This window comes from Taeniopygia guttata, chromosome 17 (assembly GCF_048771995.1).
Source record: "Taeniopygia guttata chromosome 17, bTaeGut7.mat, whole genome shotgun sequence".
In the NCBI taxonomy this organism is placed as follows: Eukaryota; Metazoa; Chordata; class Aves; order Passeriformes; family Estrildidae; genus Taeniopygia; species Taeniopygia guttata.
In genome coordinates this window covers 2,617,052-2,637,130 of record NC_133042.1, presented here as the reverse complement: position 1 = coordinate 2,637,130, position 20,079 = coordinate 2,617,052, and the positions used below count along the sequence as shown (strand labels likewise).

The 20,079-nt window shown below is 60.1% G+C and overlaps 2 protein-coding genes and 1 long non-coding RNA gene across 5 annotated transcripts in view; 1 reads left to right on the top strand and 2 right to left on the bottom strand.

Moving 5' to 3' along the window:
• Nucleotides 1-13,165, top strand: part of NIBAN2 (niban apoptosis regulator 2) — a 35,496-nt gene extending 22,331 nt beyond the window's left edge. Inside the window, exons 5-15 of one of the 3 annotated variants that reach the window (XM_072936537.1) lie at nt 413-580; nt 5,148-5,263; nt 5,344-5,448; nt 7,478-7,640; nt 8,019-8,206; nt 8,368-8,523; nt 9,183-9,299; nt 9,737-9,844; nt 9,952-10,063; nt 11,182-12,275; nt 12,351-13,165. In XM_072936537.1, the coding sequence (XP_072792638.1) occupies nt 413-580; nt 5,148-5,263; nt 5,344-5,448; nt 7,478-7,640; nt 8,019-8,206; nt 8,368-8,523; nt 9,183-9,299; nt 9,737-9,844; nt 9,952-10,063; nt 11,182-12,275; nt 12,351-12,758 (2,735 nt within the window). In that variant the 3' untranslated portion in view covers nt 12,759-13,165. Of the gene's footprint in view, nt 1-412; nt 581-5,147; nt 5,264-5,343; nt 5,449-7,477; nt 7,641-8,018; nt 8,207-8,367; nt 8,524-9,182; nt 9,300-9,736; nt 9,845-9,951; nt 10,064-11,181 lie in introns of all 3 variants that reach the window. The other 2 variants (XM_072936536.1, XM_030286608.4) reach the window with 2 other exon arrangements.
• Nucleotides 12,863-13,619, bottom strand: LOC140685212 (uncharacterized). The gene is made up of 2 exons (XR_012058501.1): nt 13,172-13,619; nt 12,863-13,135 (listed from the first exon to the last, which is right to left on the bottom strand). It is a non-coding gene; the product is annotated as an uncharacterized lncRNA (long non-coding RNA).
• Nucleotides 13,620-14,304: 685 nt separating this feature from the next.
• SLC31A2 (solute carrier family 31 member 2) lies at nt 14,305-20,047 on the bottom strand. Its single transcript, XM_030286612.4, has 4 exons — nt 19,828-20,047; nt 16,835-16,901; nt 15,870-16,038; nt 14,305-15,200 (listed from the first exon to the last, which is right to left on the bottom strand). The coding sequence occupies exons 1-4, from the start codon at nt 19,831-19,833 to the stop codon at nt 15,032-15,034; spliced, it is 411 nt and encodes a 136-aa protein (XP_030142472.4). The 5' UTR covers nt 19,834-20,047; the 3' UTR covers nt 14,305-15,031.
• Nucleotides 20,048-20,079: the final 32 nt, after the last annotated feature.

Below are 20,079 nucleotides of genomic sequence, written 5' to 3'. Positions count from 1 at the left end.
AATGAAAAAGGAAAGGAAAGGAAAAAGGAAAGGAAAAAGGAAAGGAAAAAGGAAAGGAAAAAGGAAAGGAAAAAGGAAAGGAAAGGAAAGGAAAAAGGAAAAATGAAGGAGGAAAAGGAAGGAGGAAAAGAAGAAAATGGGAAAATAGGAAAGAAAATAATAAGAAGAAAAATAGGAAAGAAAAGATGTCCATGTCTCCATGAGAACCACATGATTTTTGATTTTTAATTACTTTTAATTTTACCTTTCAATTTTCGTTCTCATCTCCTTTTGGGCAAAATGAGGCTCTTTTTGCATTGTTTTCTGGCACAACTCCCAGCAAAGGCCCTGGGATGGAGCTGAAGGCTCAGTGTGTCCCTGCTGGACACCCCAACCTGCATCTCCCCCTCTAACCACGCTCGCTTTCCCGCAGGTGTGACCCCCAAATCTGGGCAGTCCCCCATCCTGAAGTGCCCCACGGATTTCCCGCTGATCCTGTGGCACCCCTATGCCCGGCACTATTATTTCTGCGTGATGACGGGCAAGGAGCAGGAGAAGTGGCGGGCGGTGTTCCAGGACTGCGTGCGGCACTGCAACAACGGTGAGTGACAGCGGGGACACCACGGGGACCTCCTGCCCCACAGAGCCACCCTGACAGCCTCTGGGGCACAGGGACTGGGCTGGAGCTCAGGAGGAGGAGAGGGCTGCGAGTTGTTGAGGAACTCTGGAGAGGGGAAGGGTCTGGGGGGATCCTTCCAGTGCCTAGAGGGGCTCCAGGAGAGCTGGAGAGGGATTTTGGACAAGGGATGGAGGGACAGGACACAGGGAATGGCTCCCACTGCCAGAGGGCAGGGATGGATGGGATATTGGGAATTGGGAATTGTTCCCTGGGAGGGTGGGCAGGCCCTGGCACAGCTGCCCCTGGATCCCTGGCAGTGCCCAAGGCCAGGCTGGAAGCGCCCTGTGACAGTGGGACATGCCCCTGCCCACAGCAGGGGGTGGAACAGGATGATTTGAAGGTCCCCTCCAACCCAAACCAATGTGGGATTCCATGACTGAGCATCTCATCAATGCCAGCACCACCCCCAGCTCCCTGGAGCATCCCTGTGCCAGCTCCATCCTCTGCCCAGGAGGAAGTGTTTCCTGGGGTCAGCACAGAGCCTGGCTGCAGAGCTGCTCTGATGTCTATTTCCCACCCTGAGGGAGAAAATATTCGTTAATTAAAGTCCCCAAACCCCAAACCTGCCCCCGAGGGCTGCTGGGGGTGCAGGGCTGTGGGTGCAGGGCTGCAGGAAGGGGCTGCAGGGCTGTGGCAGGGGTGCAGGGCCATGCAGCTGGGTGGAGGCAGGACCTGCCTCCCACATCAGTGATACTCTGGCAGGAAAACACGATTTTCCTGCTTGGCTGTGGCCTGGGCACTCCTGGGCTGAGCTTCAAGTCCTGGCTGTGCTTGGGATGGTGAGAAATTTCCTGAGGAAGGCGGTGCCAGAGCTGAAACCTGCTCAGAATCAGGTGTTTTAGTGGGCATTTTAGATGCTGCCCAATTTCTAAATGCTTCTTTCATTCCTGGGAACTCTGGGTAGCCTCAATTTTGCCTCAATTTTGCCAGAGCTGCTGTGACAGGGTGGGATTTGGAGCCTGGGTTTCACCAAGGGTTTCCATCCCCCCACGTTGGATTAAATCTCCTGAAAAACTGCTATTTTTATTTTTATTTTGTGCTGGGGGTCTCGGAGCTCCTTGGGCTGAATGTGCCCCCTCCTCTGTGTGGGGCTGGGTGCTGTGACCCCCCATCCCCCTGAGGAGCATTGCTGGGTGAGCTCAGCACCCCCTGTGCTGCTGGACCAGCAGCTGTGAGCAACCCCAGTCTGGATAAAAGAGGAATTGATCTCCTGCTAACAAACCCACAATTTTCATCTCTAGTTCCCCTCCCACCTGCTGGGTGCTGCTGTGGAACACAGGGGAGGTGTGAGCCTCTCCACCACCCCCTGTGCCAGTCATGAAAATGGCTGAAAATGCCAGAAAATCCTCTCCTCCCTCTCCTTCTCCTCAGCATGTGATGGAAAACCTTCCCAAGCGGGCAGTGGCCAAGGAGTGCTCGGTGCGTTCCTGCAGCCCGGATTTGTCTGTGACATTGTTCTTCCTGCCCCTCTCTGCCCCTGGGAGCTCCAGGATCCTGTTTCATATTCCATGAAGGCTCTTTTGTTGTTGGAAAGCACTTTAGGTTGTTGTTTTGTTTTTTTTTTTCCCTAAATTAGAGGCTCTGTTTCTGCCTCTGGTTGTGATTGGTGTGGGAATGTTCATCTCCCTGTCTCAGACCGTGTTTGTGTAACAGCAGCTCCTCTGGAAGGGCTGGGGATGTGTCAGTAAGATTGGTGTCCCTGCAGCCCCTGGCTGCTCCAAAACTGTCCCTTGTCCTGCCTGGTGTCACCTGGGGCTGGGCAGTGCCCTCCCTGAGGGTTCCTGCCCCTTGTAGGATGGTTCAAATTAAAAGGGATCTTAAATCCCACCCAGTGCCACCCCTGCCATGGCAGGGACACCTCCCACTGTCCCAGGCTGCTCCCAGCCCTGTCCAGCCTGGCCTTGGGCACTGCCAGGGATCCAGGGTGGGCACTCTGTGCCAGGGCTGCCCACCCTCCCAGGGAACAATTCCCAATTCCCAATCTCCCATCCATCCCTGCCCTCTGGCAGTGGGAGCCATTCCCTGTGTCCTGTCCCTCCAGGCCCTAAACCACACATTAATGAAGGAAACTCATTAAAATTGCCCTGGGAAGTGGCACCAGCCCAGCCTGGAAGGGCACAGGGCTGGGGACAGACTCAGGGATGTCCCCAGGCTCAGCCTGGAGTGAGTGACCTTGGGAAGGCTCTTGGGAGGCAAATCCTGCCCCAGGCCTGGCAGGGACAGAAGGTGAGAATTGTCCCTCCTGGGAGGGGATCTGAGCTCCCAGGAGCTGTGGATGGAGCAGCTCCAAGCCTGGAAGCTCAGCCCAGCTCTGGCTCCCACCAAAGACTGAGAAAAGAGCAGATTTTACTTTCTCAGTGGTTTTCTCCCCTGATTATTAAGCTGCCCCTTAGCAAAAGCTGCTTAGGCTTGGAGTTAATTGTAATCACCTTAGAAAAGTCTGTGTGCACTGGGAAAGATCTGCTCAGTGCCCCGGGCTGTCCCTCTTGGGCACCTGGCCGTGTCCCCAGCCCTGCCAGGTGCTGTGGGACGTGTCAGCGCTGCAGGGATGATCCCCTGGAGCCTCCCAGCAGGGTCACCCTGGCTCACATCCCACCCTGATCCCCTCCCGTGGCCGTGGGGAGGGGAGCTGGGGTGGAGGGCTCTGGGACAAGGCAGGGACACGCATGGGACATGTGGGACAGCTCCCGGGCTGCTGTCCCCATCTTCTTCTGGCTCCCAGCCCTGCCCCTCCTGGTGGGTGCAGTGCAGGGTGGGGGTGACACCTGAGCTGCAGTGACTCAGGGGGGACAGCCCGGCCCTGACTCACTCCTGACACCTCTTGGCCACTTTCCTCTCCCTCCAGCCCCCCAGCTGGCCCACCCCACTGCTGGGGGCTCACTGGGTGCTGAGTGCTGTGGGGGGTCACTGAACCCCCATCCTGCTGAGCCCCTGCTGGGCCTTTGGGGGTCACTGAGCCCCCGTGTCCCCGTGCACCTTTTGGGGATCATGAGCCCCCAAGTCCCTGTGCACCTTTTGGGGTCACTGAACCCCCAGGTCCCCATGTACCATTTGGGGTCACTAAGCCCCCTAGTCCCTGTGCACCTTTTGGGGTCACTAAGCCCCCTAGTCCCTGTGCACCTTTTGGGGTCACTGAACCCCCAGGTCCCCGTGCACCACTTTGGGGGTCACCGAGCCCCCATCCTGCCAAGTTCCTGCTCCTGGGTGCCTTTTGGGGTCATTGAGCCCCCAGGTCTCCATGCACCTTTTGGGGATCACTAAGCCCCCAAGTCCCTGTGCACCTTTGGGGATCACTGAGCCCCCAGGTCCCTGTGCACCATTTGGGGGTCACTGAGCCCCCGTGTCCTTATGCACCTTTTGGGGATCATGAGCCCCCAGGTGCCTGTGCACCATTTGGGGTCACTGAGCCCCCAGGTCTCCATGCACCTTTTGAGGGTCACTAAGCCCCCAAGTCCCTGTGCACCTTTTGGGGTCACTGAACCCCCAGGTCCCTGTGCACCATTTGGGGGTCACTGAACCCCCAAGTCCCTGTGCACCATTTGGGGTCACTGAACCCCCATGTCCCCATGCACCATTTGGGGGTCACTGAACCCCCAAGTCCCTGTGCACCATTTGGGGTCACTGAGCCTCCAGGTCCCCGTGTACCATTTGAGGTCACTGAGCCCCCAGGTGCCCGTGCACCACTTTGGGGGTCACCGAGCCCCCATCCTGCCAAGTTCCTGCTCCTGGGTGCCTTTGGGGGTCATTGAGCCCCCAGGTCCCCGTGCACCATTTGAGGTCACTGAGCCCCCAAGTGCCTCTGGACCATTTGGGGAATCACTGAGCCCCCATCCTGCTGAGCCCCTGCTCCTGCTGTGCCTTTGGAGCTCACTGAGCCCCCATGTCCCCATGCACCCTTTGGGGTCACTGAACCCCCATGTCCCCATGCACCTTTTGGGCTCACTGAGCCCCCAGGTCCCCATGCACCTTTTGGGGTCACTGAACCCCCATGTTCCTATGCACCATTTGGGGTCACTGAGCCCCCAAGTCCCTGTGCACCTTTTGGGGATCACTGAGCCCCCAGGTCCCCATGCACCTTTTGGGGTCACTGAGCCCCCAGGTCCCCATGCACCTTTTGGGGTCACTGAGCCCCCAGGTCTCCATGCACTATTTGGGGTCACTGAACCCCCATCCTGCTGAGCCCCTGCTCCTGCTGTACCTTTGGAGCTCACTGAGCCCCCGTGTCCCCATGCACCGCTTTGGGATCACTGAGCCCCCATCCTGCCCAGCCTCCCTGCCCTCGGGGTGGCTCTGGGGGGGGATCACTCTGGATGTATCAGGAGCCCCCCAATCCCTGCTGCCCCCACCGTGTCAGGGCCAGTGCCTTGGGACAGGATTCCCCAGTCCCCCAGCGCTGGGGGCTCGCACGGGAAGCACCCAAAGGTGGGCTGGGGGTGCAGGGCTGCCCTCATTGCCAGGTCCCCGCTGCTCACTCGTGTCCCCTTGGCAGGGATCTCCGAGGACTCCAGGGTGGAGGCTCCAGCCTTCACGGACGCCATCCGCATGTACCGGCAGTCCAAGGAGCAGTACGGCACCTGGGACATGCTCTGCGGCAACGAGACCCAGGTGGGACCCTCACCCCCAAACCGGGCTGCCAGGGCAGTGTGGGGCTGAGCGGGCTCCCCAAAAACCTCCTGCCTCCGCAGGTCCTCAGCAACCTGGTGATGGAGGAGCTGCTGCCCGAGCTGAGGAGCACCATCGGCCCCCGGCTGAAGGGCAAAGCCCCGGAGCGCCAGCGGACCTGGATCCAGGTGTGGGGCTTGAAATGCACAGGGTCTATGCCTTTATTAATAGTCAGCTCTTGATTAAAAAGTCAGCTGGGCAGGGGGCTCAACGAGGAGCTCGCCCCCGCTGTTGTAGCTTCTCCCATAGCCGAAGGGTGAGCAGGCATGCAGAGTCTGTCCCTGAAGTCCCCATGGCACGCTGGTAGCTGGAGGTGCAGAGATGTGCAGTCTGTACCTGAAGGAGGTGCAGAGGTGTGCAGTCTGTACCTGAAGGAGGTGCAGAGGTGTGCAGCCTGTATCTGAAGGAGGTGCAGAGGTGTGCAGTCTGTACCTGAAGTCCCAGCAGACCGTCCTCTCTCCTTCCCTCCCGGCACACTGGTGGCCGCAGGGTGAGGGGATGTGCAGAGCCTGCTGCCCAAATCCAGCAGCATCTATTCACTCTCCTTCCCTCCTGGGAACACCAGGAATTGTCCCTGCTTTGCTCCTGCTTCCCACAGCCCAGTCCACTCTGGTCCTCTGTAGGCTCTGGTGACAGGTCAAACACAGACTAGGGATGGGGTTCCCTTTTCCCCAACCAGCACACCCATCCAGCCCTCTCCACTGTGCCCATCTTTTCCATTTAGGGGTGTTTTCATCCCCAAAACCCCCTCCCATGATTCCACTGGATTATTTTGCATCCCAGTCCTAGAATGGTAGTGAGGGTGGGGGGGGTAGGTGATTCCCAGGAGCAATTAGCTAATTGACATTTCAATGTCAGTACTTAGCCCAAGCCAAGTGTCCCAGCCAGGCTGTTTTGTTCATAACGGGGCTGGGGCTGCCCGGGGGGGTCCCCACCGCCTGCCCGCCCCCTGCCTGGGCAGCCTCCCTTCCCCTCTGGGCTCCGTGCCCACCGCCTTCGCTGCCCCTTCTCCCGGCCCCTTCCCAAAATCTGTCCTTTCTCCGGAGTGGATTTTCCAATCTGTGCCCCTGCCCAGCCCTGCAAACAGGAGGAAGCCCAGCCCCGGAGCCAAGCTTGTCCCGGCTAAATTTAGCGAGCCATTTTTAGAGCAGCGCTGGCTAAATCCAGCCCAAACCCTTGCGGAAACACTGAGGGCTCTTCAGAACTGCTGTTAAAACCTTAAACCCCGATAATTACCACCATGCTCGTAATGGGCCACTTGAGCGGGCTGCAAACACACAAACTGCTTTTCCAGGAGCGGCGGTGGCTGGGAAGCCCGGGGAGGGAGGAGGGGGAGGGCTCTGCATCCTGCCAGCCCCAAAATCCAGCCTTTGGCTGCAAAGGGAGGCTGAAGCCTCAGCCAGCGGCTCCATCCTGCTCAGGAGGTTGGCTCTGGGACCCCAGGGAGGGGGAACAGGGCAGGGAACAGATTTCAGGGTGGGCTGGGGCTCTCCTGCTTGGACCACCACTGTCCCTGGACCACCAGTATTCCCAGACCTGCACAATTCCCAGACTTGCAGCATTCCCAGACCTGCTGCATTCCTGGACATGAAACATTCCCAGACCTGCAGCATTCTCAGACCTGCAGCACTTCCAGACCTGCAGCATTCCTGGACATGCCACATCCCCAGACCTGCAGCATTTCCAGACCTGCAGTGTTCCTGGACATGTAGCATCCCCAGACCTGCTGCATTCCCAGATCTGCATCCCCAGACCTGCAGCATCCCCAGACCTGCAGCATTCCTGGACATGCCACATCTCCAGACCTGCTGCATCCCCAGACCTGCAGCATTTCCAGACCTGCAGTGTTCCTGGACATGCAGCATCCTCAGACCTGCTGCATTCCCAGACCTGCTGCATCCCCAGCCCTACCTGGGGCAGGTTGCCTGATGGAGGCAGCGCTCACCTCTCTGCCCCTCCAGCACCACTTGGAAGCAGTTTCTGCACTGCAGGAGCTCCATCTCACCCAGCTGGGGGGTCCCTGGTGTGGACACCCCCGGCAGGCTGTGGGGAAGGGTCCTGTCAGAGCTCTGGGGAGGGCTCAGCAGGTCCTGCAGGTAATGGTTGGGGGTGCAGCTGGAGGCGTGGGGGGCTCTGACCACCCCCCTGTGCCCCCAGGTGTCGGATGCTGTCTATAGGATGGTCTATGAGCTGGCCAAGGCGCAGTACGACGCAGCCGTGGCCGGGTGTGAGCAGGAGCGGCCGCAGCTGGAGAGCACCATCCGCACGGACATGGACCAGATCATCACCTCCAAGGAGCACCTGGCCAGCAAGATCCGAGGTGTGGCCCTGCAGGGATGCCCTGGGATGGGTGTGCCCCACATGCTGTGGGGTGTGCCCACAGCTCCTGGGGGGGCTGTTCCCGGGGTGCAGCACAGCCCCTGGCACCCTTGGGGGGTGCATGTCCTCACTGGCATTGTCCCAGGGGGTCAGGGACAAGGTGGGCTGTCACTTCCCTGGCATGGCAGGGGGGCAGGAGTGGGTTCAGGACAGACCAGGGGCACTCTGCAGGAGTTCCTTGTGTTGTGGTGGAAGGGGGAGACTCCTGATGGGGTTTGGGAGCAGCGGCAGCTCCTCCTCCCTGGGGTGGGTTTAGGATGTGATGTGAAGGGCTGGAAGGACAGAGGAGCCTCACCATCCTTACCCTGCTCTTTCCCAGCCTTCGTCCTGCCCAAGGCAGAGGTCTGTGTCCGTAACCACGTCCAGCCCTACATCTCCTCCATCCTGGAGGCCCTGATGACCCCCACGAGCCAGGGCTTCGCCGAGGCGCGGGAGGTGTTCTTCAAGGAGGTCACCGACATGAACATGAACGTCGTCAACGAGGGCGGCCTGGAGAAGCTGGTGGAGGTGAGACCTGCTGGTGCTCCTTGCCAGCCTAGGGGTGACAGGGCCAGTCCTGCTTCCATCCCCAGTGTGGACAGCACTGGGAGACCCCAGGCTGAGAAGATTCCACCCATGTGGGATGGAATGTCCCTGCCCTGAGAGGCTGAGCTTGGCTTTGTCCCCAGTACATGGAGAAGCTGTCCCACCTGGCCTTCCACCCCGTGAAGATGCAGTCGTGCTATGAGAAGATGGACCAGCTGAAACTGGAGGGTCTTCAGCAGCGGTTCGATGTCTCCAGCACGTCCGTCTTCAAGCAGAGGGCCCAGATCCACATGAGACAGGTGGGATGGGGACCAGGGTCCTCCCCTGTCCCCCAGGGCTGGGAACAGAGGTTTGGGGAGCCCAGGCTGCTCCAGGCTGGGATGGCTGTGCTGTCTTGAAGGTGGATGATGGAGCCCCTTTGGTCTGGAGCCCATGGTGGGCTTGGGCATCCTGCTGCCCCTTTGCCACCGAGCCCAGTGGCACCAGCAAGGCCAGTAAGCCAATCCTGTGGTCTGCCCCAGCCTGAGCTGGCGTGGGGTGTGGGAGGATGAGGGTGCAACACCAGCTCTGAGCCACCTTCTCTCCCAACACCTTGATCCTCGGGGCGAGGGCTGTGGGTGCCATGCTGGGAGGTCGGGGATTTGTGCACAGTGAAGGCTCTTTGCCTGTTGGATCCTGGGGAAGAATTCTTCCCTGGCACAGGTGCCCAGAGCAGCTGTGGCTGCCCCTGGATCCCTGGCAGTGCCCAGGGCCAGGCTGGATGGGGCTTGGAACAAACTGGGATAGTGGAAGATGTCACTGCCCACGGCAGGGGGTGGCACTGGATGAATTAGGGTCCCTTCCACCCTAAATCAGTGTGGGGCTCTGTGCTAAGGCTCATTTCGGTGTGGCAGTGCCCCAAGAACCCCCTGCCCACCTTTGGGTGCCCCCCACGCTGACCATGTGTCTCTGGTGGCAGCAAATGGACGATGCCGTGTACACCTTCGAGACTCTGCTGCACCAGGAGCTGGGCAAGCTGCAGGGCAGGGACGACCTCTGCAAGTCCATCCAGCGCATCCTCGAGAGGGTGCTCAAGGTGAGGCAGGGGGTCAGGCCTGTGCTGGCCTTTGGTGGCCTTTGCTGGCCTTTGGTGGCCTTTGGTGGCCTTGTTCCTTGGCCAGGGAAGAGGCCAGCAGTGATGCAATCCATTTCAACAAACGTCTTTTGGGGGTTTAATGGATATTGCTGGGGGCAGGCAAGTGGGAAATCACCTGCAGCAGCCAGGTCCCACCTGACCACATCTGTAAAAGCCCCCCAGGGTTCAGACTGGCCCCCAAACCATCCTGCAGCCAGCAGTGGAAGAGCTGGTTCCTACCCAGGCTCAGAAACACTGGGCAACAGCTGGAGAGAGGGATGTAAGGCCAGAGGGGTCTGTGGGAATGGGTTGGGGGACAAATCTCAGGGGTTTGTGCCCGTGGGCAGGGGCAGCCAGCCCACAGCCCTGGTGACCTGGGGCACCCTCCCACCCTGCAGAAATTCGACTATGACAGCAGCACCGTGAGGAAGAAGTTCTTCAGGGAGGCCCTGCTGCAGATCACCATCCCCTTCCTGCTGAAGAAGCTGGCACCCACCTGCAAGGGGGTAAGAGGGAAGGTTTGGGGTGCAGGGAAGGACTGTCCACACCCATGGAGGGGCTGGAACATCCATTCCCCCCAGCCTGCCGGGCTGAGCCGCCTCTCCCCTGGCAGGAATTAGCCAAGTTTCAGGAGCTGATCTTCGAGGACTTTGCCAGCTTCATCCTGGTGGAGAACACCTACGAGGAGGTGGTGCTGCAGTCGGTGATGAAAGACATCATGCAAGGTAGGGTCCTGTGTGAGGAGTGGTACCTCGTGTAGGGTGCTGGGGCTGTCTGAGGAGGGGGTGACCTCTGCAGGACTTTGGGGGCACCCTGTGACAGGGGCTGGATAAGGAGGGGTGTTCCCATGCAGAGCCAGCGAGGAGCTGGACGAGGAGGGGTGACTCCATGCTGGGGGCTGTTTATACAGGGGGTGACCCCATGTAGGGTGCTGGGGCTGTATGAGGAGGGGGTGACCCTCTGCAGGGTGCTAGGGGGTCTCTGAAGAGGGGTGATCCCATTCAGGGGATCAGCTTGGGGCTGTACAAGGTGGAGTGACCCCATATAAGGTGCTGGGGACTCTATAAGAAGGGGTGACCCTATATAGGGTGCTGGGGACCTGTAAGAAGGGGTGACCCCGTGCACAGTGTTGGGGACTCTGTAAGAAGGGGTGACCCCATATAGGGTGTTGGGGACTTAGTAAGAAGGGGTGACCCCATATAGGGTGTTGGAGACTCTCTAAGGAGGGGTGACCCTATGCAGGGTGCTGGGGACCTGTAAGAAGGGGTGACCCCATATAGGGTGCTGGGGACTCTGTAAGAAGGGGTGACCCTATGCAGGGTGCTGGGGACTCTATAAGAAGGGGTGACCCCATGCAGGGTGCTGGGGATCTGTAAGAAGGGGTGACCCCATATAGGGTGCTGGGGACTTAGTAAGAAGGGGTGACCCCATATAAGGTGCTGAAGACTCTGTAAGAAGGGGTGACCCCATATAGGGTGCTGGGGACTCTGTAAGAAGGGGTGACCCCATATAGGGTGCTGGGGACTCTCTAAGAAGGGGTGACCCCATATAGGGTGCTGGAGACTCTCTAAGAAGGGGTGACCCCATATAAGGTGCTGGGGACCTGTAAGAAGGGGTGACCCCATGCAGGGTGCTGGGGACTCTAAGGAGGGGTGACCCCATGCAGGGTGCTGGGGCTGCCCCAGAAGCAGCCTTCCCACCTGGCTTGCCCCTGGCAGGGCTGAGCAGTGGGTGGGATGCTGACCCCCGTGCCAGCTCCAGCACCTCTCCCATCACCCACGGGGAGGGCTGGGCGAGCTGCCCCAGCCCGGCGCTGCCGTGACCTGTCCCTGCCTGTCCCCAGCTGTGAAGGAGGCGGCCGTGCAGCGGAAGCACAACCTGTACAGGGACAGCATGGTGATGCACAACAGCGATCCCAACCTGCACCTGCTGGGAGAGGGGCTGCCCATCGACTGGAGCGAGGAGTACAGCGGGCAGCCCGAGGCCGAGCCGGCGGCCGAGCGGCGCCGCAGGGCCAAGCAGGTGGTGTCGGTCATCCAGGACGATGAGGGGGCCCTGCCCTATGGGGCTGAGGCGCTGCCCGGCTCCCCCGAGCCCCAGGAGCCAGGGCAGGCACACCCCGGGGTGCCCCCGAGCCCCCCGGACGCGGTGAAGGAGATCCGGGATGCGCTGGCACAGGAGAGCCTCGGGGATGGCACCGGGGCCGAGGAGCGGCTGACCAACGGCACTGAGGGCAGCGGTGCCAGCGAAGAGGGCGTGCTGCTGGCAGGGGCTGCCCCAGGGGATGTCACACAGCGAGGTCCAGCCCGGGATGGAGACGGGGTGCACTGTGCCACGATGGCATCACCAGCACCTGGAGCTGAGAATCCACCAGGCACTGGGAGAGAACGTGTCACACCAGCATTGTCACCAGCACCTGGAGCTGAGAATCCACCAGGCACTGGGAGAGAACGTGTCACACCAGCATTGTCACCAGCACCTGGAGCTGAGAATCCACCAGGTACTGGGAGAGAACGTGTCACACCAGCATTGTCACCTGTCCCTGGAGCTGAGAATCCACCAGGCACTGGGAGAGAACGTGTCACACCAGCATCATCCCCTGTCCCTGGAGCTGAGATCCCACCAGGCACTGGGAGAGAACGTGTCACACCAGCATTGTCACCTGTCCCTGGAGCTGAGATACCACCAGGCACTGGGAGAGAACGTGTCACACCAGCATCGTCACCAGCACCTGGAGCTGAGATCCCACCAGGAGCTGGGACACGCCGGGCTGCACCAGCACCGCCTGTGCCTGGAGCTGAGGTGTCATCAGGGGGACAGCGTGCCACACCAGCATCGTCACCTGTCCCTGGAGCTGAGGTCCCATCAGGGACTGGGAGACAACGTCCTGGCCCAGCATCTCCTGTGCCCAGAGCTGATGCCCCATCAGGGGCTGAGGTGCCACATGTCACACCGAGATCATCCGTGCCAGCGTCCCCCATGTCTGGAGCTGATGTCCTATTAGGGGCTGAGGTGCCACATGTCACACCGAGATCATCCGTGCCAGCATCTCCTGTGCCCAGAGCTGATGTCCCAGCAGGGGCTGAGGTGCCACACGTCACACCGAGATCATCCGTGCCAGCGTCCCCCGTGCCCGGAGCTGACCCCCCATCAGTGTCCAGCGTGCCACACGCCACAGCAGCACCAGCCAGCCCCCGAGCCGCTGTCCCAGCAGAGGCCAGGGTGCCCCATGTCACAGCAGCACCAGCCAGCCCCCGAGCCGATGTCCCAGCAGAGGCCAGGGTGCCCCCCGGAGCGCAGAGCCCGTCGGCAGCGTGTCACCAGCGCGGTGACAAGGAGACAGGCCAGCACGGGGAGCGCGGCCCCCCGCAGCCCCGGGGCACCACGGAGAGCGGTGAGGGGGTGCAGACTGAGTTCTAGCCCCAGCCCCCCGCCAAGGACTGGCCCCGGTGATGCTGGGGCTGGGGGAGGGGGAGAGGAGCCCTGGGATGGAGAGCAGCACTGCGGGAGAGGGAGGGGACGGGGACACCGAGACCTTACTGCCTAACGGGGGTCCCGCTGCCGTGGGGAGCCACAGCCCCCACACAGGGCACCCCCTGCGCTCTGCTCTGTCCTTCTTCTGCCTTATTTTCTTTCCTGCTGAGGAGATGCTTTACTGAAGAGCTTTATCTGCCCCCCACACCAGTGCCCGGGGTGCTGGGGGGGCTGGCACTAGCCCTGCTGAGGGTGGGTGTGCGGGACACTCCTGGCTGTCCCCGGGGTGATCCCTGCCCCAGTCTGGGGCATTTCCTGGGAGCCTGCCCACTGCCACCCACCCGGGGGGTTCCTGGAGCCTGCCCAGTGCCACCCACCCGGGGGGTTCCTGGGAGCCTGCCCACTGCCACCCACCCCGGCCAGCTCCAGGAGCTGCAGGGGATGATGGTAAACAGGGACACAACAGGGACAGCAACGCTGGGGGATTTGAGCCACTGCTGAGGGGGAGAGCGCTGGGACAGGCGTGGGCTGCTGGTGCCCAGAGTGGGCTCACAGCACCCAGGTCAGGCTCACAGCACCCAGGTCAGGCTCACAGCACCCAGGCTGAGCTCACAGCAGCCAGGTCAGGCTCACAGCATCCAGACTGGGCTTACAGCACCCAGGTCAGGCTCACAGCATCCATACTGGGCTCACAGCATCCATACTGGGCTCACAGCACCCAGGTCAGGCTCACAGCACCCAGAATGAGCTCACAGCATCCAGAATGAGCTCACAGCATCCAGACTGGGCTCACAGCATCCAGACTGGGCTCACAGCATCCAGACTGGGCTCACAGCATCCAGGCTGAGCTCACAGCATCCAGGCTGGGCTCACAGCATCCAGGCTGAGCTCACAGCATCCAGGCTGAGCTTCAGGTACCCAGGCTGGGCTCACAGCACCCAGAGCCCACCCCCAGCCATCCTCATCCCTAGGAGCTAATTTAAGTTCAGAGTTCAGTCTCTGGGGGAAGGTGGCACTCATGCCATGTCCCAGCTGAGCCTGGCAGGACTGGGATAATGGCAGGCTCAGCTCGCTGTGCAGTGGAGAGATCCCAGCCCTTGCCCTCCAGATCTCAGCACCTTCCATGGATGGTTTCTCCAGCTTTGCAGATTTTGGCATCTGCTGTGGTGGCTGAGCAAAGAGCAGGGGTTTGCTGACCCCCCGTGTATGGTGGGGCCAGGACTGCTGTGCTGCAGCCCCCACAGTGATGCCAAAAGCCCTGGAGGTGCTGGGGGTCTGCAGGACTCTGGGTGTGCCACCTGGAGCACCAACACCCACCTGTGCCACCGTTCCTGCCTCAGAAGGGGGGTGCCCAGCCTAACCCACTCGGGGGGCCCCCAAAGTGCCTTGGGAGGCCCCCCTCAAAGTGCCTTTCTCTGTGAACTTCAAACCTGTCTCTTCCAGGATTATTTTATTAAGAAAGTTATACAAATGTTTAAAGATATGCTTATAATAATTAATAAAATGGAAAAGCTTTATTTAAAGCCAGAGGAGACTCTCCTTATTCCTGATCCGCCTCCCTGGGCAGGGCTGGGGATCCCCAGTCCCACTGTGACCCAGGGGTGTCACATCCTGAGCCCACCCGGCAGTGACACGAACCAGGAGCGGAGCTGAGATGGTTTTATTAAAAGGGGTGTCCTGAGGAAGCAGCAAGAGGCACCTGGAGCAGCATTTCCCCCCTGGCACAGCCACAGCAGCGGCTCAGGGGCTGCTCCAGCCCCATCCCTGAAGCGCTGCACAGGAGCGGGGTGGGGGTGGCAGGACCCCCCAGTGTCCCCAAAGGCACTTTGTGAAGAGGGGCTTGGTGCAGGGCAGCTCTGGGCAGGAGGGCAGGGGTCCTTGTCCCCAGATTGTCCCCTCCCCCAGCAAGTCACCGGATCATCCCGTTCCAGCCAGGATGAACCTCCTCCAAAAGCAGGGAGGGGGAGGAAACGCCAGCACCCCCCCACTGTCACCACCCAGACAAAGGTCCCTGAGAGCTGGGGACAGCCACCAGCCGAGGCCAGTGCTGCCATGGGCTCCCCGTCCCCAGAGCGGGGCCACCCCGAGGGCCCCCAGCAAGTCCTTGGGCTTCTGTGTCCCACAGAGCTCGGGGACACAGCAGAGCCAGCAGAAGTGACAGCAGCTTTTCCAGACAAAGAGCAGGAGGTGGGACCCGTGTGCCACCACCCCGGGGGGCTCTAGCCCCGGCCCAGCAGCGGGTACACCATGAAGTAGCCCAGGGTGGAGCCCGCGATGGCCCCCAGGAAGATCCAGGCGTTGTAGGACATGACAGCCAGCATCACCACATAGCCCAGCACCACCTGCACCACGTGGAACAGCGTCTGGCCCACGTGGAACCAGAACCACCTGGGGGAGAGATGGGAAATGCCATCACCCAGGGGCTGGGGCAGCTGGAATCGCCTCCCACCCAGAGCCCGGAGGGGCCAGAGAGGGGTTTGGGCAGCAGAGAGGGGGTGGGGGCTACAGACGGCAGCTCAGGGGGAAATCTTGCTCCAAAATCAATAAGGCTGGCAGTAAGAGCAACCTCAGGAATGATCTGGGATTAAATTCAAGGGGAAAAATCCAGGGCTTGGCTCCAAAGGAAGGAACTGCCAGGGCCAGGCTTGTGGGGACTGAGTTGGTCCTTGTGCCCATTCCCAAACCCACAACAGCTCCTGGTGGGGAACAAGAGCCTCTAGCCACCACCCTGGACATCTCCCAGAGCATCTGGAGGGGCTGGGCTGTCCCTGGAGCCACCTCCCCAGGCTGTACACACCCCCCTTCCCTGGCAGCCTACAGCTCCTCCTTGCAGCCCTGCTCCCTTATGTGCTGGCTACAGGGACAGAGCCATCCCTGAGCTGGCAGGAGGGTGCAGGGGGGTCCTGTGGTACCTGCCCTGCTCCCCTTGTGCTGGCCATGGGGCCACAGACCCCGCAGGAGGGTGCAGGGGGGTCCTGTGGTACCTGCCCTGCTGCCCTGTGTGCTGGCCATGGGCCCACAGACCCCACAGGAGGGTGCAGGGGGGTCCCGTGGTACCTGCCCTGCGCGGGGTCGCTGTCCCCCTCCTGGGGCTCGGTCAGGGCCTCCTGGCTGAGGCTGCGGGGCAGTGCCAGCAGCGCCCGCCGCAGCAGCACGGCCTTGCCCATCTTGACGGCCTCGTAGAGCACGGCCAGCAGCAGGATCAGCAGCACCGAGAGCGCCATCCCTGCAGGAGAGACACCCGACACTGCCCAGGCACCGGAGGGGATGACGGGGACACCATGGGGTGTTTGGGAATACCCACGGAGGGCTCCCGGCACTGGGGTTGGGCAGCAGGGCTGTTAAATGTCAGGAAATGGTGTATTTAGCTTTTGAATTCACAGAATTAGGTGGGAAAAGCCGTTTGAGATCATGAAGCCCAACCTGTGACCTCACCATGTCACCCAGACCATGGCACTGAGTGCCCCCTCCAGTCCTTAAACACCTCCAAGGACAGTGACTCCACCAGCGCCCTGGGCAGCCCCTTCCAACCAGGAAAGTTTTCCTAATGTCCACCCTGAACTTCTCCTGGATGATGGATGATGGATGGATGATGGATGGATGGATGGATGGATGGATGGATGGATGATGGATGGATGGATGGATGGATGATAGATGGATGGATGATGGATGGATGGATGGAGGATGGATGGATGGATGGATGGATGGATGGATGAGGGATGGATGATGGATGGATGGATGGATGGATGGACGGATGGATGGATGGATGGATGGATGGATGGATGGATGGATGGATGGATGATGGATGGATGATGGATGGTGGATGGATGGATGGATGATGGATGGATGATGGATGGATGGATGGATGGATAGATGATGGATGATGGATGGATGGATGATGGATGGATGGATGGATGGATGGATGGATGGATGGATGGATGGATGGATGGATGGATGGATGGATGAGGGATGGATGGATGAGGGATGATGGATGGATGGATGTCCCAGTGCTGGCAGCCTACCTGTGGGGCTGTGGACATTCCAGAAGTCAAAGAGCAGCACCACCGTGTCCGAGAAGTAGAAGGTCATCTGGAAAAGAGGCCGGGGAAGGGGCAGTGCAGGAGCCCCTCGGGGTGGTGGGTGCCCACACTGCCAGCAGCTCCCTGCACCCCACCCTGGGATGCTCATCTGGGGATTCACCAGATGGTGCAAGTTTTTCCCCAGTTGTGAAATAGGAAGAGGAACTGGCACAGACAATCACAGTCACGCTGACGGGGCTGAACTCTCCCCGTGACTTCCAGCAGGACAATTTCCCCCCCCAGCAGCAGCTCCTGTGTCTGGGCCCTGACAAAAAGCCATTTTACCCCTGTGACAAAGAGAGATGAATCCAGGACTTCATCCATAGGGATTTGAGGAGGGGAGGTCCCTGGGGACAGGTGGAGGCTGAGGGGAAGCTGGTGGGCAGAGCCTCTGCTCCCCTCTGCCTCCTAGGACAGAGAAACCTCCTGCACTGCCAGGACACCCAAAAACTCAATCACCAAGGCACCCAGAGCCACAGGTGTGACCACCCAACGATGGGGACCAGGTCCAGGGGTGCCTCCCTGGCAGAGGAGCATCAATCCCAACACTGCCAGGACCTGCAAAGGCACCACCCCTCCTCCTTCACCCTGCTGAAACAGGAGGAGCAGGAATCGCTCTTGGGTAACATCAGCTGCAGAGCTCATACCCAGCTGCCACATCTTGCTCAAAAAGTGGAATTTTGCTGGGTTTTTCATGCTCCCTTTGATGAATCTCCCTAGGAGGTGTCTGTGGAGTCACAGCTGCTCCCGTCCTGCACAGATCCATGTTTGGATCCGTGTCTGGCTGCTCTTTCCTGCCTTTTCCAACACCAGCAGAGCTGACTGACAGGAGCAGGACCAGCCTCAGCCAGAAATACCATCCAATACCCCGTGGGTGTTCAGGCCACAGCCTGGCTCCAATTACAGCCCTCAGCCCTCCTTACCCACAGCACATTAGCACATGTAATTGGCTCACTCTTTTAAGCCTGCTTTGACCACAGATTAATGATAATTAGCCTTTAAATTGAGCTATTTCTCCTTCACAGGCTTCACCCACAGGTGGTGGAAAGAGCAGGTGACAGTTTCAGGGATGGGGGACAGAAGTGATGGGCAGAATCAGAGTCATTAACTTTGGAAAAGCCATCTAAGATCATGAAATCCAAACATTAACCCAGCACTGCCAAGGCCTCCACTAAACCCCGTCCCCAGGTGCCACCTCTCTGTGTTCTTTGAACAATTGCAGGGATGGTGATTCCACCCCTTCCCTGGCAGCCTGTTCAAGAGATCCAGAAGATCCCTTTGCTGCCCCAGCCTGGGGTGGAACCACATGTTTTTGGGTGCCCAGCATGGGTGTGACACCAAAATAATGCTCCTTGGGCCAACAGTGATGCCACAGAGAGATTTCTTGGTGGGTGAAGGTCAAGAGGGCAAAATCCTAAAAACCCCTGTATTTCTCCCAAGAGGGAAGAGCCACTGCTGGCAGGGAGATGTCCCAGGCTGAGGGATGTTGTTGAGAGGGAGGGGATCCTGTCCTCCCCCACCTGCCCACACAGCAGGGATTGAGGCTCCCAGGTGAGGCTGCACCCAGCTCCTCCCCCGCAGGAATTCACACTGGGAGAAAAAGCTGTTGGGAAATCAGAGTGTGCTTAGGGCTGGATCTGCTGCAGTTTTGGGGTTGTTCTAGCAAAACCAGTGGTGCCTGCACGGAGCAGTGCCAGGCTGCATCCCAGCCTGCTGCTCCAGTCTGACTGGGATGTCTGATCCCACACTTTGGGATAAAGCTGCACAGTCCCAGCTGCAGCCCCACACTGGGACACCCTGGCTACGGGGGTGTCCCCAAACTGGGGTCCTCCTCGGGACTGGTGTCACCTTCCAGGCCTTGCTGCCTCAGGGGGCAAACCAAAGGGGCTGGGAGCCCTAAACATCAAATAGAACCATGGAATGGTTTGGGTTGGAAGAGATCCTAAAGCTCATCTTGTCCCAGCTCCTGCCATGGACAGGGACACCTTCCACCATCCCAGGCTGCTCCAAGCTCTGTCCAGCCTGAGCCTGGAAACTTCCAGGAAGATTTAAGGAGTTATGGGAGGATTCATGCGGTTCCAGGGAGATTTAAGGGGTTCTGGGGTGGAATCACAGGGTTCCAGGGTGGAATCACGGGGTTCCAGGGTGGATTGACAGGGTTCCAGGGTGGAATTACAGGGTGCCAGGGTGGAATTACAGGGTTCCAGGGTGGAATCACGGGGTTCCAGGGTGGAATCATGGGGTTCCAGGGGGGATTTCTGGGTTCCAGGGTGAAATTATGGGGTTCCAGGGTGGAATCACGGGGTTCCAGGGTGAAATTATGGGGTTCCAGGGTGGAATCACGGGGTTCCAGGGTGGATTCACAGGGTTCCAGGGTGGAATTACAGGATTCCAGGGTGGATTGACAGGGTTCCAGGGTGGAATCACGGGGTTCCAGGGTGGAATCATGGGGTTCCAGGGGGGATTTCTGGGTCCCAGGGTGAAATTATGGGGTTCCAGGGTGGAATCACGGGGTTCCAGGGGGGATTTCTGGGGTTCCAGGGTGGAATTACAGGGTTCCAGGGTGAAATTATGGGGTTCCAGGGTGGAATCACGGGGTTCCAGAGGGGATTTCTGGGGTTCCAGGGTGGAATCACAGGGTGGGATCACGGGGGGGTTCCAGGGTGGAATCACGGGGATCCAGGGTGGATTCCCGTTGTTCCAGGGTGGAATCATGGGGTTCCAGGGTGGATTCACGGGGTTCCATGGGGATTCACAGGGTTCCAGGGTGCAATGACGGGGTTCCAGGGGGGGAATTTCTGGGGCTCCAGGGTGGAATCACAGGTTTCCAGGAGGGATTCCCATAGCTCCAGGGTGGAATCACAGGTTTCCAGGGGGCATTTCCGTGGTTGCAGGGAGGTCTCCCGGTGCCGTGCCCGTCCCGTCCGGGGGCTCACCTGCATGGTGGCGGCGGCAGCGGGCGCGGGGCCCGGCCGGAACCACGGCGCTGCTGTCCCGCCGGTGTGGCGGTGCTGTCAGGCCGATGTGGCGGTGCTGTGAGGCCGATGTCACCCCCGATGTGGCGGTGCTGTGAGGCCGATGCCACCCCCGATGTCCCGGCCCTGTCGCGGCCCTGTCGCTGCCGGTTCCCGTAGTGCGGGCGGGCCCTCACCCGGTCCCTCCTCCCGCGGCCCCGCCCGGGCTCCGCG